The sequence below is a fragment of the Rhincodon typus genome, chromosome 6 (genome assembly GCF_021869965.1).
Source record: "Rhincodon typus isolate 14 chromosome 6, sRhiTyp1.1, whole genome shotgun sequence".
In the NCBI taxonomy this organism is placed as follows: domain Eukaryota; kingdom Metazoa; phylum Chordata; class Chondrichthyes; order Orectolobiformes; family Rhincodontidae; genus Rhincodon; species Rhincodon typus.
In genome coordinates, this window is record NC_063337.1 from 33,009,917 (window position 1) to 33,031,678 (window position 21,762).

Sequence of the window (21,762 nt, forward strand, 5' to 3'; positions counted from 1 at the left end):
TGCTATGAAATTTAAAAAAAACTTTTGTTAAATAAGCTAAAATTGAATTTAGAAATTTTGTCAGGAGTCAAAGAGCAAAATAAAAATAAGATTATTATTTATATTTTCTCATTGGAAATTAATGAGAGCATTATTGAAAAGAGGGAGGGCTAAGTCCTTTGCACTGGTTCCTGTTGAGTGACGTATGAACAGGTTAAATAAAACTCACAGTCACTTTCAGCTTTAATGCTTGGCACAGTGCACTTGTGGAGTATCTCAGTATATATTTTCATATCCTGTTTTTGATAAAATGTGTAGAACCACAATGTTGGAATTCATGTTTGAAACAGCAAGCAGGCTCTTTTTCCTGGTTCTGAGTACGTATATATATCTGACACCAGTGCTTAGCAATGGGCTTTTAAACTTCTTTGAAAGACCAAATGTGTCGTGAGTAGTAGTATGGAGAGATTTGAATTGCATATGTGATATTGTTTATTGTGGAAAGATGTAATATCTTAATTGTTGACTAAACGTTTTTCAGCTTATGCTGCAAACTAGTTTAAATGCCATTATATTGGTTCAAATTGCGAGAAGAGATACGGTCAACATAGACATTTAACAACGCGAACAGGTACATTTGTTTTTGTTTCCTTTGTTGATGCGTGGATCTGGGTCGCTCACGTGTATGTAGCGGCAGTTCATATCGATGGAACCATTTCGGTCCAACATAGTTGAAAGCGGACCGTTGCATCTAGACCGCCAGTTGTAATTACTTTTTGAGCCATTTTCTTAAACATTGTATCTCTTTTATTTAAGCATGGAAAAGTCAGTTTTCTATTGCGGTGACACAGAATCGTAACTATATAATAAGATATGATAAAGGTTTTTTTTAAAAAAGAGCAGGGCTTCGATTTGGAAACAATCTCTAATACATGTTTTGTTCTATACTCCTCACATAAGGCGCATAGAATCAATTTCCTACCCTTGGGGTCCCAGTTTATAATTCGTGCAGCGTTATGAAACTAAAAAGACAGCATTCATAGCCATTACGGAACACGCCAAGATTGGAATTGTTTTCCAGCCGCAGGTGAAAGATGGAAGTAAATATACAAGTTCTATCTTGTGTAACAGCAGATAAGCAAACTACTGAGGAGGACGTGCCTTTGGATTTGATGTTTAACAATGATGGGGCGAAAAAGTAACAACGATTCGCATTGTTAAATATCTACCTTGCTGCTTATAAATGCAACTGGAAATTCCCATTTGCATGGTAATTTTTGCGTGTTTAGGAGTATGTCAGAAATGTCACTGGCCAAAAGTTTGGAAACCTCTCCTAACGGGGACATGTGCCCTAACGGGGACATGTGCAGTTTGCATGAAAATAACAATACTTTTAGGCTCATGTTTTCACTTCTGTATGAACATATAAACTGCATTGAGTTTAAAGAATATCTACTTCCGGAACAAGATTGCCAGTATTGTTGGTTTAGATCTGAAATCTGCACCTGATCTGACAGAGGATACAGAGTTGCTTTCTAACATCTAGAACACCGCTTCAGTCAATGAATAGCCAAAGGGTTGGCAAGACTATTTCTCCTGTGAAAAGGAAAGCTGAGAGACAGAAAACTTATTAACTGCACAGAATGATTTACCTTGTGAGGAACAGCAATATTAGATTCGTAGAATCTCTTGCAGTGTGGAAGCAGGCTATTCGACCCGTCCAGTCCACACCGACCCTCTAAGGAGCATCCACCCCTCATCCGCCCATGGCTAATCCACCTAGCCTGTTCAGAAACACATAAAAAAATGACCCTGCAGATTCTTGAACACGATGGACAATTTAGCATGGCTAACCTACACATCTTTGGACTGTGGGAGGAAAGCCAAGCAGACACGGGGAAAACGTGCAAGCTCCACACAGACACTTATCCGAGGCTGGAACCGAACCCGAGCCCTGGCACTGAGAGACAGCAATAGTGCTAATCACTAAACCACGGTACCACCTAATGGTTCGGGTAAAATTAATAGTGGACAGAAAAGACGAAAGGAAATGCAGATTTTATATGATAACAGTAATCTATCTGTAGCATTTAAACAGAAGGAAACTGCAGCGTGAAATCCAACGTGCGGGAGTAGCAAATGTGGAGTCAGTGCGAGTTTTCGAATTACTAAATCAAAAATCTGAGACCTCTACTCACCTTTTTTTTCATCTGTAGTTGAAACACGTGTGGCAAAAGCGGAAAGAAGACATAAACAAGCTCGAAAGTACCAGTGACACATTTTTTCCTCTCGTTCTTAAAATGTCCCTTACCCGGGCAGTGATCCGGAAAACAGTGAAACAAAATGTGCGCCCCCCTCCCCCGCTGCTCACACGCCAAACATTTCCCCTTTGCTACTAACAATACTTTTACTCCTTCATTCTGAGGGGAAACTAAACCTCAGATTGCGACTTGACACCGTTCCACAGGCACAAACATCTGCCATCCTCTAACCGCGCGAATTATATCCTACACATGATGCTGCCAAAGAAAACCAACCAAAAACGTACATTTAGTCTAGAGACCCGCAACATTTAAATTGATATACAAACGAAGCGCTGATAAGGTGAGGAAAAAAACCCATTTTCACACAGCGTGTGTGGAATGCATTGCTTGGAAATGAGATGGAAGCAGGTTCAATTGAGGCATTCAAGAAGCGTTGGATGATTAGTTGGATAGAAATAGTGTGGAGGGGTATGGGGAAAAAGACTAAGTAATAGGTACAGACATGATGGCCAAATGACCTTTTACACCTTAACAATTCTGTGATTCTTTGACTTAAGAGTCTTTTCTTGCATAATATAATCAAAGCAATGTAACATTAATAGCCATCATCTTCCAAATCATAAACCTGAGTATGTAAAATAAAATTACACCTAGTTTCTTGTTGCCTCCTGGACTCAGTCTCTCCCAACCATCTGCTCACTTGTTTCTCCCATTCATCCCTGCCACTGTCATCAGCATATATTCTACCTTTTCTTAGCTACTATCAGTTTTAGAGTAGGGACACTGGACATTAACTCTGCTTTCTCTTCACAGATGCTGCCAGACTTGCTGAGTTTCTCTAACAATTTCAGTTTTTATTGAACCTGAGTATGTAGTCGCGGTAATAGTTTTTACAAGCGATATACTTTATTCCTCAAAGTATTTGTATTTTTCTGATGCAATGCAATTGCAATTGCTCCCAATATTTACAATACATCCTGTGGGAAAGATGCCAGACCCATCCTATAGAGATTTTACACATTTTCTAGCCCTTCCATGTGCTATGACAGATCAACATTCAACAGGAGCCTTTCACCATTCCACGTTCTGAACCTGGAATGTACCAGTCTGCAATACTCAGTCCTTACTAACATTTTTCACCAAAACTGACAGTCCTCCAGCAGCAGTGCTGTTTATCTCAATGTTCATCTCTGGAATTAGCCAGTAGAACAAGAGTCCTGCATCATGCAATTGCTCAGTATGAACCCCGACAAAAGATACTTTCCAGACATTCTTTGCAGATTGCAGAAGGAGGTGGACAATGTCTCCCCCACTAAACTGGCTTGAAATGCTGGGCTAATAGTCATTGTTATAACCTGATTCTGATGCCACCTATCATCATGCATAAACTTCTGTGCTTTTTGTACTCAGATCATTAATGTCCATGTCCAGGAAACAATCACAAATGCAAATGGCATGTTAGAATTAAATACAAAGGGATTGAAATATTAGAGTAAGGAGCTCTCATTGCCATTATTTTGGGTCTCATTGAGACCACACCTGGAATACTGAGTACAGTTTTTGTCTCTTTCCTTAAGGAGTATATGAATCTTTCCCACCCCAATGAGTTTGTTGCGTATGTCTTCTTACATAGATGGAAAGATGCTGATAGCAACCTAAGGACTCTCCCTTATTGCACTCATTCCTGGGTTGACAGGATTGTCCTATGAGAAATTGAGTAGACTAGGCCTATATTCCCTGGAGTTTGAAAGAGTGAGAAGAGCTTTCATTGAAATGTAAAGTTCTTAAGGAACGTGACACTGTAGATCTGAAAGTATATTTCCCGAGGCTGGGAATCTATATCTAGGGAAAACAATTTCAGAATAAGATTTTGATATTATAACCCAGTAAATGAAAAATTGCCTCACTCAAAGAGTTGTGAATCATTGGGATTTCCTTTCAAAATGGCTATGAATATTCAGTTTTAAAGTATATTGAATCCGAGGGACAGGATTTACATGTATGTGGAAAGTCAAGGACTGATTAGGGATAGTCAACATGGCTTTGTGCGTGGGAAATTGTTTCTTACTAACTTGTTTGAGTTCTTTGAGGAAGTGATGAAGAGGATTGATGAAGGCAGAGAGATGGACGTGGCCTGTATGGAATTCACTAAGGCATTTGACAAGGTTCTGCATGGCAGACTGGTTAACAAGGTTACATCACATGGAACACAGGGATAACCAGCCATTTGGATGCATAACTGGCTCGAAAGTAGAAGATAGAAGGTGGTAGTGGAGGGTTGCTTTTCAAACTGGAGGCTGGTGTCCAGTGGTCTGCCACAAAAATTGGTGCTGGGCCCACTGCTTTTTGTCATTTATATCGATGATTTGGATGTAAATATAGGAGGTATAGTTAGTAAGTTTGCAGATGACACCAAAATTGGTTGTGCAGTGAACAGAGAAGTAGGTTATCTCAGTGCACAACAGGACCTTGATCAGATGGGCTGATGGGCTAAGGACTGGCCAATGGAGTTTAATTTAGATAAATGTGAGGTGCTGCATTTTGGTAAGGCAAATCAGGGCAGGACTTATGCACTTAATCGTAAGGTTCTGGGGAGCATTGCTGAACAAAGAGACCTTGGTGTGCAGGTTCATAATTCCTTGAAAGTGGAGTCACGGTGGACAGGATGGTGAAGAAGGCATTTGGTACACTTGCCTTTATTGGACAGTGCACTGAGTATAGGAGTTGCGAGGTCATGTTGCAGCTGTACAGGACATTGGTCAGTCCACTTTTGGAATACTGCATTCAATTCTGGTCTCCAGCCATAGGAAGGATGTTGTGAAACTTGAGTGGGTGCAGAAAAGATTTACAAGAATGTTGCTAGGGTTGGAGGGTTTGAGCTTTGGAAGAGGCTGAATAGGCTGGGGCTATTTTCCCTGGAGCATCGGAGGCTGAGGGGTGACCTCATAGAAGTTTATAAAATCATGAGGGGCATGGATAGGGTGAACAGCAAAAACCTTTTCCCCAGGGTGGGGGAGTCCAAAACTAGAGGGTATAGGTTTAAGGTGAAAGGGGAATGATTTAAACAGGATCTAAGGGGCAACTTTTTCATGCAGACAGTGGTGCATGTATGGAATGAGTTGCCAGAGGAAGTAACGGAAGTTAGTACAATTACAACATTTAAAAGGCACCTGGATGAGGATATGAATAGGAAAGGTTTAGAGGGATTTGGACCAAATGCTGACAAATGGGCCTAGACTAATCTAGGATATCTGGTCAGCGTGGACGAGTTGGACCAAAGGGTCAGTTTCCATGCTGTACATCTCTATGACTCTATGACTGTACGTTCAAGTCAGAAATTAACATATTTTTGGAAACTAAGGAGATTAAGGAATTTAGAATAGTGCAAGGACATTGAGTTAAAATAGAAGATCAATCATGACCATATTAAATAATGGAGCAGGTTTGAAATGCCATACAATTTACTCCTGCTCCTGTTCTTATATTTTTATATGCCACTTCTGGACCATCATAATTGAGTTTGATGCCAGCATTTTTATTTCATTTTTATGAAACAGCACAAATTCATAACGGAGGTTTGCTGAGCAGCAAATAGATATTGAAATCATTAATCTTAGAATTGTGGAAAGTTCTGAATCAAAAAATTGTCAGGTTGCAATAGCTTTTATAGAAAGCAAACCAGTCAAGATGCTCATGTTATTATTTTGGAAATGTTAATGCCATAAACTCTCTCCAACCAAGATGCGGTACTGAAGTACTGGTCGGCGCAGACAAGTTGGACCAAAGGGACTATTTCCATACTGTATGGCTCTATGATAAGATCTGCAAAGCAATGATAAAATGAAAGAACAAAATATGATTAGATTTACCTGTTTAAAACTATTTTCTGAGGTTAAAATCTATCTAACAACATATTCTATGCCTTCCTGAAAAATCCTCCATCTGTTTTACAGATATGAAACATAAGGCAAAGCATTCGGTATAGGAAGTGGTGTGCATGGGCACATTCTATGTTGAAGTGCTCTGCCCACCACATTGATAAAGGCCCAAAAGGAGAATGTAAAACAACAAATGCAAATAATTAGCTAGACTTTTAGTCCCGCTTTGCAAAATTGATCTGCCCTGAGCAGGCCACATTCAGGAATAAATGAGCTGAAATGTGGCTATAAAAATCTAAAGCTTTTCAAATGGTTGGTAAGACCTCAGCAGGGGTATAGAGAAAATATATTCTCTCTGGTGAGTGTTTGATAACCAGACATGTTAGCTTTAAAATCATGGATGACAGATTTGAGGATGATATGGGAAATGCCTCCATTTGGGAGACAGTTAGCAGGATCTGGAATGTTCTTCCAGAAAAGGTGGTGGAAGTTGATTGCGTGAATAATATTAAAAAGGAGTTGGACAGGTCATTGAGAATGAGGAACTTAAAAGGTTGCAGAAAAAGCAGGATGTGGAACTAACAATGCTCCTCTTGCAAAGAGCTAGTACGGGCATGGCAAATTGAATAACACTGTCCTGTGCGATGTTCCTATAATACTAAACAAGATTTCTCAAAGTGGTCAATAGAAGCCACCACTGAAAAGATATGTTTGCAAAGTTGGTGTGCATTGCACTGCTGAGGACTATTGCTAGTCCTGATCATGCTTCTCCCACCCCATGGTTTTTGTCTCTTTTGACTGGCCAGCTCCTACCAATCACTTTCCCTTGCATGACATCCTTTACACACTGCGAGATAGTGTCGGGTTCAGTGATCTTCTGTTCGGCTGTTACGTCTTATAATCCTCACTCCATGTACTCTCTCACTATCCCCCCACCGCCTCCCTGTGCCAACTCATGCCTTCCATGCTTCCCATGGCACTTCATATACTCCATCCCAACTCATGCCTCTCACATGCTCATGGCCCCCCGTACTCTTCATGCCAGCTTATTCTAACTCATTGCTCTTGCAAGTCCATTCATCCTATATATGTTAAACCAATGTACCATATAGTAACAGAGAGATGTGTAGAACTGCTCTGTGAAGAAAACAAACATTCACAAACCCTCTTCTGGACAAAGGAAATGTGGTGCTCTCTCCCCAAATGCCTTTGCTGCCTAAAAATCTAATTTCTTAAATAAATCCAATGTATTTCTTCTACCACCTTATGTGGTGTAGAATTCCACAGAGACACCACCCTCTGAATGAAGAAGTTTCTCTTTTTCTCAGTCCAAATCATCTACTTTGTATCATGAGACCATGACCCCTTGTTCTAGAACTCCAGATAGGGGAAACAACTCTGTCAGAAGTTTATACATTTCAACAGGATCCCTTCTCATTCTTCTAAACCTCAATAAATACACACTTAGTCAACCCAATCTCTCCTTCTGTAACATACCAGTCATCCCAGGGAATCAGTCTGGTGAACCTTCACTGAACTTCCTCTATGGCACGTCCATTTTTTTTAAGTAAGGAGACTAAACTGCACATACAATAAATGTGGCTAAACAGGAAAGGTAAGGATAGTATTGAATTGAAAGAAACACTGCATAATTCTGGAAATGTTTGTGATATGTCAGGAGACTAGATAGGTTTAAGGACCAGCAGAGAATAACTGAAAAAAAAAGGTTGAAAGTAGAATATAAGGGAAGGTTAACTGGTAACATCAAAAGAGACTCACAAGCTTCTGTAAGTATATAAATAGAGGGAAGGAGTATCTAAAGCTAGTATTAGTCTTCTAAAGAGTGTGTTTGGGGAATTGACAATGGAAAACCAGGAAATTGAGGAGGCATTGAACAAGACTGAGAAGACTCAGAAATCATGGCAGTGTTGTGAAAGTCTTTTAGTAGAAGACTTAGAAAACTTCACTAAGAAACTTGAAAATCACATGGTAAAAGGGAGGAAGGAACTTAAAGCAACCACTGTGACCAAGTGCTGGTAAAACCAAAGACCTAAAGTCAAATAACTTCCCATGACCAGATTGCATGCATCCTTGGTCTGAAAAGGTGTAGTGAAGGCACAAGTTATAATCATCCAAATTTCATTAAAATGTAGAAGCATTCCAGAAAATCATTATTCAAGAAAGGAGGAAAACACAAAGCAGCAAACTAGGCCATTTAGTCTAATATCTGTCAAAGGGAAATTGCTGGAATACATTATTGAGGAAGTTGCAGTAGGAAAGTTATGAAATCATAAATTGATCAAGCAGAATCAGCTTTGTTTGATTAAAGGGGATTCAGGTTTAACTAATTCTTTACAGTTTTATGAGGAAGTGACAAGCAAGGTGGATGAAAGGGACCATGTAAGTAAGGTCTTGTTGGATTTCCAAAAGGTGTTTAATAAATACCACATCAAATAAGTGTCACATCAATGTTTATTACATAAAGTTCATAGTGTATGAGATAACATATTAGCATGGAAAAATAATTTGCTAGTTAATAGAAAGCACAGAGTAGGGATTAATGGATCTTTTATGGGTTGACAGGATGTAACTAATGGAGTGCTACACACAGCGATTCTGGTACCTCAATTTACAATCAATATCAACTGCCTGGATGCATGGACTGACTGTATGGTAGTTGAATTTGTCAATTGGATCAAATTAGGTAAGAAAGTAAGTTGTCAAGATGAGATAGAGAGACTGCAAACTGGTACAGACAAATTAAATAACGGACAAAACTTTGGCAGTCTGAGTAGAATGTAGGAAATTGTGAATTTGTCCAGTTTGGCAGGAAGAATGGAGAGAGATTGCAGATCTTGGAGCCTTGGAGGAATCTGGGTGCCCTGCTACATGAATCACAAAAAAATAGTTTGCAGTTACAGCAGGTAATTAAAAAGGCAAGTGGAATGTAAGTGTTCTTTGTAAGTGGTATAGAATATAAGAATAGGGAAGTTTTACTGCACTTATACAGAGTCTTGGTGAGGCCACATCCGGGCACTCAGTTTGAGGATAAGAAATCTTTCTGTTAAGATGGAGATAATTTTGTTTTTCTCTCAGTGGGCCATTAGTCTGTGGAATTCTTCTGCCCAAAAAACAATGAAGACTGGGTCACTGAATTTATTCAAGGTTGAGTTGCATAGACTTTTCTTATAATACAGAATGAAGATTATGGAAGCCAGACAAGAAAATGGCAACTACAACCAGTTCAGGATGATCTTGTTGAATGGCCTAACACGGTCAAAGGGTGAAACAGCCAGCTGCTTCTCCTAAGTCCTATGTCGCCATTTAGTTTAGAAGTTGTTATTGGTTATGGAAGGCAGGCAGGAAAGTGAAGGTAAGGCCACTGTCAGATCTGTCATTTTAACAGGACTGGACAGGGTAGATGCAGGGAGGATGTTCCTGATGGTGGGTGTGTCCAGAGCCAGGGGTCACAGTATGAGGATTCGGGGTAAACGATTTAGGACGGAGATTAGGAGACATTTCTTCACCCAAAGAGTGGTGACCCTGTGGAATTCATTACCACAGGAAGTAGTTGATGCCAAAACATTGAATGTATTCAAGAGGTGACTAGATATAGCACGTGGGACGAATGGGATCAAAGGTTATGGGGAGAAAGCAGGATTAGGCTATTGAGTTGGACAACCAGCCATGATTGTGAAGAATGGCAGAGCAGACTCGCAGGCCCAAATGGCCTCCTCCTGCGCCTATCTTCTGTGTTTCTATGTTTCTATTACCTTATTGAAAACACTTGAAAGGTCAAAAGGCATAATCCTGCTTCTACATTCTTAAATTCATGCAATTTTTTTCTTGTTAAATTGTATAACCAATTTCCTTTTGAATATTACAATTGAATCTGTCTCATTTGCTTTTCAAACAGATTGGTAGAGTTGGAGCTCAGAGAAATGTGAAGTCGTACATTTTGGGAAAGACAATGGTGAAAGGCATTTTTTGACAAAGTTAAGGGCAGAAAGATCAAAGAGTACCAGCATATGGATTTTTAATGGTGGGACTGCAGTAGCTCTAAAATGAGAAATAGAATTTTAGGTTTTCTAAATAAAAGGGAAGGAAATCGGTTTTAATTTACACACGGAATTGGTTTGGTCACAACTGAAGAATTGCATGCTGTTCTGGTCAACCCATTATAGGAAGGCCATGGAAAGGCTAAATCTAGAATGACTCCAAAAATAGAAAATATAGTCATGAAATCAAAATGATGAACTAAAAATCAAAAATGCTAAAAACTCTCAGACAGAGAGAAGGTTAGCATTTCAGGTCAATGACCTGTTGTCAGAACCAGAGATTTTTTATGAGAACCAAGATTACTCAGGGGAATATAGTACAAATTTTCAAAATTATATAACTTCTTGACACCCACAATGAGCTGAATGTCTACCTGCTATACTGTAATTTCTTTTATTGGAGGACCACTCACCAATGTTGCCAAAGCCCAGGATCATTCCTATGAAGGTAAACTCAACTTTCCGATGCAATGTTAGTAAATCTAAGGTGCCGATCATCAACTTGGCACATGGCAGTGTTTGGTACATTCCGATAAGCACAGTCTGCATGTTTGCCAGGATTAATGGTATACCCTGTCTCCCTCCGTACTGAGGAGCACGAGCAAAAGAAGTGCCTGGCCCCATAGATCAACTACTGTTTCCCTTCCTCCACTTCCCCAATGGATCAGGACAGGTGACCAAAATTTTTTCAAAGTTAAGTTTTAAGAAGCAACATAAAGGAGAAGAGAAAAATGGAATACCAGCAGTGTTTAGGGAGGGAATTCCTAAGCTTGTGACCAAGATAGTTGAAGACAAGGCCACTGCTGGTGGGACAAAGCAAGTGGAAGCTAGGAGTCTTCCGAGCAGCCTGGAATTAAAATAATGCTTAGTTGTTAGAGCTTTGAAAGGCTGGGGGAAGCTTCAGAGATAGAGAGGAGTGAGGGATTTGCACAAGGATGAGCATGTTCAAATCAAGATTTTAGTGGACTAAGAGCCACCTATTGGAGATCAGGAGAATGACATGACAGAATATGGTACATTACAGAAAGAATGTAGAATTGCAACAATTGTTAACTTGACCTCTGGACTTTGCTGTAATTTCAAATAGAAAACTCACAACTGATCCATTGTCATCAACACAATTTTATTCATAAAGTTTGCATTTATTTTTAAAGCCTGTCCTTCTCTTTAAGATGAAGTATATTAGTATTGCGATATTACATATTCAATAGCTTCCCATTTCAAACATCCATTGGTATCAAGCTCGATCAAAACAGATGACATTTAAAAAGATACGAACAAGAATTTTATGATAAAAGAACACGGTGGCCATTCAGAATGCATTTAGAGACAAATGAATACCGTTCAGGTCTCCTTACTGAAGCTTTGAACATTATCCATATTGCAACAGTTCAGTGCCCAGCTGGAAAGTCTCTTCTTACGCTTAAAGCAAAAAACTGGTTGCTATCTATACTTGGAATTCTGGTATCTCCTAAATCTGCCCAAACCAATTTAGAACTGGTCTTTAGATTGTCCAGTAGACAATTTTCATTTTTGGATATAATACTTAGGATAGTAGCTCATTTAAAGAGTATAGTAATGCTATTGTAATAGCCACTCTGGTGCCAAAGTGACATGGTGATTGCAAAGTAGTTTAGCGATGCAAAATTGCCAAATAATCTAGAACCAAGGTCTGACCTGATTCCAGACTACATTGAGATTCCTCTAGAGACATTAAGTTCTCAATGCTTAGTTTTGATTCTGCATGGAGTATAACTTTAGTCCTCGTTTAAATAGTGTTTGGTGGTTTGTTGGAGATTTTAAAATCTTACTTGGAATTAATGTGAATGGTTAACATGCATAGATACATCTACCTACATTCTCTAAATAACTAAACACAAGCTGCTGGTGCAGGACTTTGTATATGCATGTCATTATGCATTCACATAATCCTCTGCTGGACAGCAGAATTGGATTGTTAACCATGATGTATTAACGTCGTACAGCCAGCTAAAATCAGTAATGCACTTATGAATTGGTGACTAATAGGTGCAGTTTAAAGGCAGACACCAACAGCCAAATTTCAATTTACAATTTCTGTATAACTTCTTCATAGTCATTGGGTATAGAAAACTTGAATGTTTTTGAAAAAAGACAACATAAGACCATAAAACATAAGAACAGAAGTGAGTCATTCATTGACCATGCTCCAAAATTCAATGCGATCATGGCTGATCTGATAATCCTCAACTCCACTTTTCTGCCTCGTCTCCAGAACCCTTGATTCCCTTACAGTCTAAAGATCTGTCTATCTCAGCTTTGAATAGACTTAATATCTCAACCACAACAGCCCTCTGTGGTAAAGAATTCCACAGATTCATAAGCATTCGTGAGGAGAAATTCCTCCTCGTCTCTGTCTTAAATCTGCATCTCCTTATTCTGAGATTATTTCCTCTAGTCTTATACTCTTCCATAAGGGGAAACAACCCCTTTGCACAAATCTTGACAAGTCCTCTAAGAATCAAGTATATTTCAATAAGGCAACCTCTCATTCTTCGATATTCCAACCAGAACGGTTCCAAACCTACTCAATCTCTCCTCATAAGATAACACCTCCCGCCCCCCCCCATGCATGTTATCAGCCTAGTGAACCTTCTCTAAACTGTCTGTAATGCCAGTATATCTTTCCTAAGGTAAGGACCCAAAAATGTTTGCAATATTCTAGCTGTGGTCTGACTAGTGCCTTGTATAGTTTTAGCAAAGTCTTCCTACTTTTATACTCCATTTCCTTTGAAATAAATGCCAACATTCTATTTGCCTTCTATATTACTGATTGAACTTTGATGTCAATTTTTAGTGATTCATGGATGCAGACTCCCAAATTCCTCTGTTCTGTAGCTTTCTGAGGTCTTTCACCATTTATATAATATTTAGCTCCTCTATTCTTCCTGCCAAAGTGCATAACCTCACACTTCTCCACATTATATACTATCTGCCAAGTTTTTGCCCACACATTTTGTCAAAGCTTTTCATCTTCTACTCAGCAGGACAATTTGCAACAATACTAATTAAAAGAGGATATGGACATTTGTGTAGCATGAGAGAAGCGCTGTAATTGGTTGGCAAGTAAACTCTGATTAGTGGAGGCAATACCATGGGAAATGCACCAGTTAATGCTGATTGACAGTTAACTGCCCATTTGGTTTAAATTTTAAACCAGGCAGGTTAACTCTGATTAGTCAGGACATTGCACTGAGAAATGAAGCAGCAGATAATTGTCACCTATTTTGCTAAGTTGTAACAGGCATATTATGTGTACATGTTCTTTCTGTCTGCACAGCATATGTAAATCTGGAAGCCATATCTATTGCATATGTAGCTTCCAGTACATACAAGATGTCATACTGACAGCCCACTGACAATCCTAAATTAGTTGTTAGTGTAAATTCTTCACTCCGCTTAGGATTATTCAGCAAATGTTGTCCAATTGCAAAATCACATCTGATGTTGCAAGTTTTTGCATGTGCAAGCTGTTTGGGTATGGTCAGTAACTTGCTTGTTGAGAACATCAAATAACACTCTGTCTGTAGTGTATTATAAATATTGATTCCGTATAGATTTGTCTTATTGCAAATTGACCTGATGAGTGCAAGACAAAAAGCCCCAAAAAGTTGTTTATAACTTCTTTATTAAAATATGTTTGAGCTAGAGGAAAATTGATATAATCTTTCTATCCCGTGTGGCTCCACTTGTCCATCTGGGTTTTATTGCTGATATGCGCAGATTGTAAAAGTAAGTGTTTGTTCTGAAGTGTCTGGACAGTGTGTTGAATTATACAAGTTCAAATTTGTGAGGTCGAAAAGAGAGAGCATAACAGATATGCAAAACATATCTTTGAGCAGTAAAGTCATTCAAATTATGATCCAGATTGAATTCCAATACTCAGGGTAAAAATCAAACTCCAGTATTTGGTTTTTTGTGTAAAATGGTTGCTTATGCACTCAATGGAGCTGGTTCACTTGAAGTAAAGTCACCATTGTTTGACTGATAAATGCATTAACGATTTTTTGCTTGTGAGAATTTATTTTGCAACCTTTTTGTTTTTTTGTTATGTCTTCAGTTCATCAAACACATCTCTACAATATTTTTAATTATAGCCGCATTTCAACTCATAAAATTGAGAAGGTAGAGCTGTGACATAGTACTGCATAACTGGATGTGGACATTCAACAAAATCTCAGACTGTATGCTCATTGAATCGTAGTTTGTCATGCTACTTCCTAACAGTTTTATGTGCCTTTGCTTTACTGTGAATGCAATGATTGTACTCTGCTCAGTGGTGCTGCATATCTTACAGACTCAAAGAGTGGAACAGTCCTCTCCAAGGCTGTGAACATCGAACCTCCATGCAACTCTATCCATGCTAGGGGAGATGATGGCCTAGTGATACTTTCACTGGCCTGTTAATCCAGAAACTCAGCTCATGTTCTAAGGACCTAGGCTCAAGTTCCGCCATAGCAGATGGTGGAATTTGAATTCAATAAAAATCTGGGATTAGGAGTCTAATGATGACCATGAAGCCATTGTCGATTGTTGGGGAAAAACCCATCTGGTTCACTAATGCCCTTTAGGGAAAGGAAATCTGTCATCCTTACCTGGTCTGGCCTACATGTAACTCCAAACCCACAGCAATTGGAAGTGTAAAATGGCTCATTTCAATACTTTTATCTTGTAATGTTTTAGGTTTTCAATTTTTTTAAAAACAATGTGGTTGACTGTATGGCAACATGGCAACAAATGCTGACCTAGCCAGCAATGCCCTCATTCTGTGAATGAATTTTTAAAAAAAACTAGCTCCAACTCACAGGCTATTTAATAAAAGCCCATGGTGTTGGAGATGGTATATTAGCACAGGTAGAGAATTGAATAATTAAAAGAAGACAGAGAGTTGGCATTTTCAGCTGGCAACCTATAATTAGTGGAATATCATATGGATTAATGCAAGGGCCACAATTACTTACAATATATATTAATGGCTTAGATGAGGAAAATGATTGTACAATAGCCAAATTTGTAGAGTTAAGAGTGGGAAAATACCTGACAAATGGAGTATAAGGTGAGAAAATAGATGTTATGCACTTTGGCGGGAAGAGTATAGGAGTTGGATATTATTTAAAAGAAGAAAGTCACAGAAAACTACAGAACAGAGGGATTTGGGACTCATCGCTCGTGAATCACAAAACGCTAGTATCCAAGTTCAATAGATAATAGGGAAGGCAAGTGCAATATTCACCTTTCTTTCAAAGGGAATGAAATGTAAAAGTAAGTTCACTAGACTGATGCTAGACTGTCTTATGAGAAGAGGTTATGTAGATTAGGCCTCTACTTCTTGGAATATGGAAGAATAAGAGGCAGCCTTATTGATTCATACAAGATTCTTAGGGGACTTGAAAGGTAGATTCGGAAAGCTTGTTACCCTTGTAGGACCAGACAGCATAATCTCAGAACAAAGGATTGCATATTTAATATGGAGATATTAATTTCTTCTCTCAGAGGATTGTGAATCCGAGGAGCTGTTTACATCAGAAAGATGTTGAGGTTGGGTCATTAACTATATTCAATGCTGAGATAGACAGATTTTTAAATTTAAAGGGAATCAAGGGTTATGAGGAAAAGGCAAGAAAGTAGAGGTAAGGATTATCAGATTGGACGTGGTCTCATTGAATGGTAGAAAAGGTTCAATGGGCTGAATGGCCTACTTTTGCTCCCATGTTTTATGATCTTATGGCACTGGATCATTCCAGACCTCTGCAGTTGGCACATGCCTGATAAGTCATTTAGTAGTTTATAAATATGCCAAAATAAAACCTTTATCGGTTTCCTAAAAGAAATTAAACATCAGATAAAAGACCAGGGCATTCTGGAAACAACCACATAGCCACGTACCCATCAATGACAATGCACACATGAATGCAATTGAGGCATGTTGAGATGGTTTCTAAACACAGAAATGTGATATTACATGTTCATTCTAACCATCTGGAAAAGTGCCATACTACTTTTATTCTCCAGAAATCCACAGTGCAAGTTTTATTTGAAAGTAGCAAGAACCTGAAAAATGGCTGTTGTGAGTCAAAGTGATTTTTGATGGCTATGGTTCAGGATGCAATTCTGAATTTCACAAAAGCAGGTTACTAATTCAATAAGGCCACTACCAACGTTGCTGTATCTGTTGAGCATAGCATAAAGATATTAAAGGAAAGATTATGTTGTGTGAAATATTTAAATAAGGTACTGCCATACAATCCAAACTGTGTTCCCAGAATGATCATGCGCAACTGTATGTTGCACAATTTTGCCATCAGACAAGAAGAAAGGGACATGCAGCAAGATGTTATGGAGCTTAAATGGAAATGTGAGGAAGAGATTGATACAGAGGAAATGCATAATGGAGTGGATGAATAGTTTGGAATTCTGTGATTGAATGCTAATAATTATATTTTATTGTAATGTAATATAACTATGTTACATTGCGATAATGTACATAGGTTGTCACTGACCATAGGAACATAGAAATGGGAGTACATTATTCAGCCCGTCAAGCCTGTTCCAAAATTTAATACCAATATAACTGATCAAATATTTCAATGCCTTTTACCTGCACTTTCCAATAACCCTTTATGTCATTCTTAATCAGAAATTTATCAGTCTGTATTTTAAATGTCTTCAAATACTGAGTTTCCACAGCCCTCTGGGACTGCCAATTCCGAAGATTCATAACAGTCTGAGTAAACAAAAATGATCCTCATCTTAGTCCTAAATTGCATCCCCTTTCCTTTTAAATAATCTCCATGGTTCCAGACTCCCAACTAGGGGAAACATCTTACCTGCATCGACTTAAGTCTACCTCTTTAAGTATTTTTGTAGATTTTATTGAAGTCACTTATGATTCTTTGAAACTCTAGAGAATACAGGCCCAGTCTTCACAATCTCTCTTCACAGGACAGTGTCACAATTTTAGTTTTGCTGGGATGGCTCATACAAGAACATACATTTATTACCAAATATGACAATTATTGTCATAGAGTTATACAGCATGGAAACAGACCCTTCTGTCCAACTTATCTATTCTGACCAGATATCCTAATTGACCCAGTCCCATTTACCAGCATTTGGCCCATATCCCTCTAAACCCTTCCTATTCATGTACCCATCCAGATACATTTAAAATGTTGTAATTGTACCCACCTCCACCACTTCCTCTGGCAGCTCATTCCATATACACACACTCTCTGTGTGAAAAAGCTGCCCCTCAAGTCCCTTTTAAAACTTCCCCTCTCACCTTAAACCTATGCCTTCTAGCTTTTAACTCCCTTACTTTGTGAAAAAGACCTTGACTATTCACCCTATCCATGCCCCTCATGATTTTATAAACCTCTATAAGGTCACCCCTCAGTCTCTGACACTGCAGGGAAAAAACCTTTCAACACCCTCAGAATTTATTATTTCCTATTTCAATTACTCAATGAACTATCGACATTAATCAGAAACAAAAAAAAAATCAAACTTTATAATTAATTAATTACATTAAAATGGAATGTCTTTCCAAGAATTAATCTGGGCCATTCTTCAGTCCAATTATCTCATCTGCTTCATCAATGGCTTTTCCTCGATCATAACTGGGGATGTTCACAGATGATTACGTAATATTTATATTACACAATATTCTACGCATCAGGAATGATATATTGGCTTCGGAGGGAGTACAATATAAATCTACAAAAGTAATGCCTGGACATCAGTGATTATGAGGACAGATTATACAAATTATAAATTAGGCCTGTTTTCACTAGAATTTAGATGGTTAAGGAGTGATCTCATTGAAATCTTTACGATATTAAGAAGAAAAGACAGGGCAGATAAAGATAAACTATTCCCACTGGTTTGAGATTCTAGACATAAAATTCATAGTCCAAACATTAGGCAAGACTGTTCAGGAGAAATGTATTAAGCAAATGTATTAAGGGATATAGGCCAAAGACAAACAACCTGCTTGATTGGTATTCCAAAGAAACTTAGAAAGATTTAGTACACAGGAGGAGACCATTTGACCTGTTGCATCCATACAACCAACAAAAAGCCATCCAGTCTAATTGTCTTTTCAACTCTTGATCTGCAGGTTATGGAACCTGAAGTGCATATCCAAGTTCTTTTTAAATGTAATGAGGGTTGCTGCCTCCATTGTCCTTATTAGTGGTTTGTTCCAGATCCCAAATGCCATCCAGATAAAAAGCACTCTTCAATTGCTCACTAATCATTCTACCAAATGATTTAGATTGATCTCCTAGTTATTGACCGCTATGCTAATGGAAATGAGTCCTTGCTATCCAATTTATCTAGATCCCTCATAATTTTATACACTTCAATTAAATCTCTCCAGCTTCCTCTGTTCCAAAGAAAATAACCCCAGCTTATACAATTTTTCCACTTAGTTAAAATTTACCACTCTTTGCAGCATGCTCATAAATCTCCTGGCACCCTCCCTCGTACAAGCACATCCTTCCAATAATGCAGTGACCAGAAATATACACTGTGCTCTGGATGCAGTTTTACAGTTTTTTTTTCCAATTTTCCTTCTTCTTCTTCTTACACAGTGTTTTGGGATTGAAGGTGTTTGGTGCTTTCTTGAATTAACCTTCTCAATCTCAGTCAGTCATAAGCCAGGGTCTCAACTGAAATATTTTTGATATAGGGCCTATGACTCTTGGTCATGTAATGTGTACTTCTGGGGCTGTACAGGCAAGAAAAGAGGCAGTAGCCTAATAGTAACCTAATAGGGAGAGGATTTGAAAAATGTTTAGTAAGCCTAGAGATTGCCTTCTGTAATCGCTCTTCATCATTTACCATTGGCAGTTCAAATATCATTCTAATAAAGCTACACTGAACTCTCTCCAGGGACATTATATTTTTTCCAAGGTGTGGTACCTAGTTTTGATCAAAGTACTCCAGATGAACTGAAAAATGGCAGTTGAGTCAATCTGGATGAATATAGGTATTGCATTTTGATACAATAAACAAAGGTAGGGGTTATACAATTAACGTCAGGGCCTTGGGTTGTGTTATAGAACAGAAGGACCAAGGGATTCAGGTAATAATTCTTTGAAGTTTGCGTCACCTATAGACCGGGTAGATAAAAAGGTGTTTGGCATGCTTCATTGCTCAGTCCTTTGAGTATAGGAGTTGGGAAGTCATGTAGAGGTTGTACAGGAAATTGGTGAGGCCTCTTCTGGAATACTGTGTCCATCTCTGGTCGCTCAGTTATAGGAAGGATATTATTAACCTGGAGATCAGAAGAAATTTAGCTGGATGTTGCTGGGTATGGAGGGTTTGAGTTATAAAGAAAGGTTGAATAGGCTCGGACTTCTTTCACTGGAGCATAGGAGGTTGAGAGATGATTTTAAAGAAGTTTATAAAATAATGAGGGGTATAGATAGAGTTAATGGTAGTTATCTTTTCCCTAGTATGTGAGATTTCAAGATTAAGGGGCACATTTTTAAGGTGAGAGGAGAGAAATTTAAAAAAGTCATGAGGGACAAATTTTTTACACAGAGGGTGGTTCGTGTGTGGAAAGAACTTCTAGAGGAAGTGATGGATGCAGGTCCAATTACAACTTTTAAAAGACATTTGGAAAAGTACATCGATAGGAAAGGTTTGGAGGCATATGGGCCAGGAGCAGGCAGATGGAACTAGTTTACTTTGGGATTATGATCGGTATGGACTGGTTGGACTGAAGGGTCTGTTTCCTTGACTATTGATCAAACCAAGATCTTATATATTTGTAGCGTAAATTTCACCCTTGTACTTGAGTATTCCTGACATAAAGATTAAGTTTCCATAAACCTTTTTGGTTTTCTTTTGTATCTATTCATGACATTTATGCACCTGAACACTCAGGTCTCTTTGGTTTTCCATTGTTTCTAACTTTTCACCATTTTCCACCATTTTTAGATCCAAAGTGGATGAATTTACATTTGCCTACATTTACCTCAGTTTTGCCCAATTACTTATACTATTACTGTCTCTTTGTAATTTAATACTTCTATGTAAGTTGCTTAAAACTCCACTTACCTGTGTCATCAGCAACCTTGGATTCATGTTTTTCTAACCTATCATTTAGTCATTAATAAATACAGTGAATAGTTGAAGTGCTCACGACAAATTGCCATCAATTTCATATGCTTCAATTCAGCTAATAGGCTCTCATAAGAGATTTCTCAAATAAATTCTGGAAGTCCACTACTTTAGTCACCACTTCATACAAAATTCAATCAGACATGATCTACCCTTTACAAATCCATGTGGCAAATTCTGATCAGCTCAAAACTTTTGAGATATTCAGTTAATCTATCTTTAATTATCAATATTATTAATAATTTCTTGATAGCACATTAGACTAACTGGTCTCTATTTCCCAGATTTTCTTCTGTCACAATTTATTAAAAAGCAGAATGGTATGTGCAACTTTCCCAATCTAAAAAGTGGTTCCTGAACTGAAATAACTTTGGAAGATTATAAAAACTGAAAGAACTGCGGATGCTGTAAATCAGGAACAAGAACAGAATTTGCTGGAAGCTCAGCAGGTCTGGCAGCATCTGTGACCCTGAGGAAGGGTCACTGGACCCAAAACGTTAACTCTGATCTTTTCTTCACAGATGCTGCCAGACCTGCTGAGCTTCCAGCAACTTCTGTTTTTGTTTGGAAGATTATAGTTAAGGTATCTGCAGTGTTCTCACCTGCTTCCTTTAAAATCCTCGATGTAAACAATCTATCTTACAGATTTGTTATACTTCATCCCTTTTTTGTTTTTGCTGTACTATTTTTCTTACAGTAACTCCAGTGAGTCTTTGTTCCTATGTCAAAATCAATTTAAGGTCCTGTTTTCTAGCATGCTAACCTCTTCTTACATGGTAAATGCTCTGCAAATTAATTATTTAACATATTGGCTATTACTTTATTTGCACTGATGGTATAATTATTATCATTCTGATGAAGAAATGTTAACTCTGCTCTCTTCCCACAGATGCTGCCAGACCTGTTGAGTTTCTTCAGCAGTTTCTGTTTTTGTTTTAGATCTCTAGCATCCCCAGTTCTTTGTTTTACTTCACTGTTGCCATTGTTTGAATAGGTACACATTGCTCCTGATCAACCTTTTGTATTTTAAATTGGAAAAGTTTTGTATTGATTCTGTATTTGCAAGTTTGCTTTGATATCCCCTTTTATTGCTCTTTTCTGTATCTCTCTCATAACAGACATACTGATGTATGAATTCCACATCCTCATTTACCTATGATAACCTTTGTTTCCCAACAAGAATCGAAATACCTCCAGCTTAAAAATATTCAGTTACCCCAACAACACTTTCTGATACAGAGTTCAAAAATCCTACAATTCTCTAAAAGGAAATAAAAAAGTATTCCAAAAGGGCAATCCCTTATTTTTAAACAGTGCCCCCTGGTTCTGGGCTGATCCAAAAGAGGAAACATCCTTTCACTGTCTGCATAGTCAGGACTGTTAAGGATCTTATGTACTTCAAATCAAGTCACA

General features: G+C 38.2%; 1 protein-coding gene across 1 annotated transcript in view; it reads left to right on the forward strand.

Annotated features, from left to right (window-relative positions):
- Positions 1 to 297: 297 nt before the first annotated feature.
- flt3 (fms related receptor tyrosine kinase 3) overlaps positions 298 to 21,762 on the forward strand; it is a 103,656-nt gene continuing 82,191 nt past the window's right edge. Inside the window, exon 1 of the mRNA XM_020513171.2 lies at positions 298 to 356. Coding sequence (XP_020368760.2) covers positions 305 to 356 — 52 coding nt within the window. The 5' untranslated portion in view covers positions 298 to 304. The remainder of the gene's footprint in view (positions 357 to 21,762) is intronic.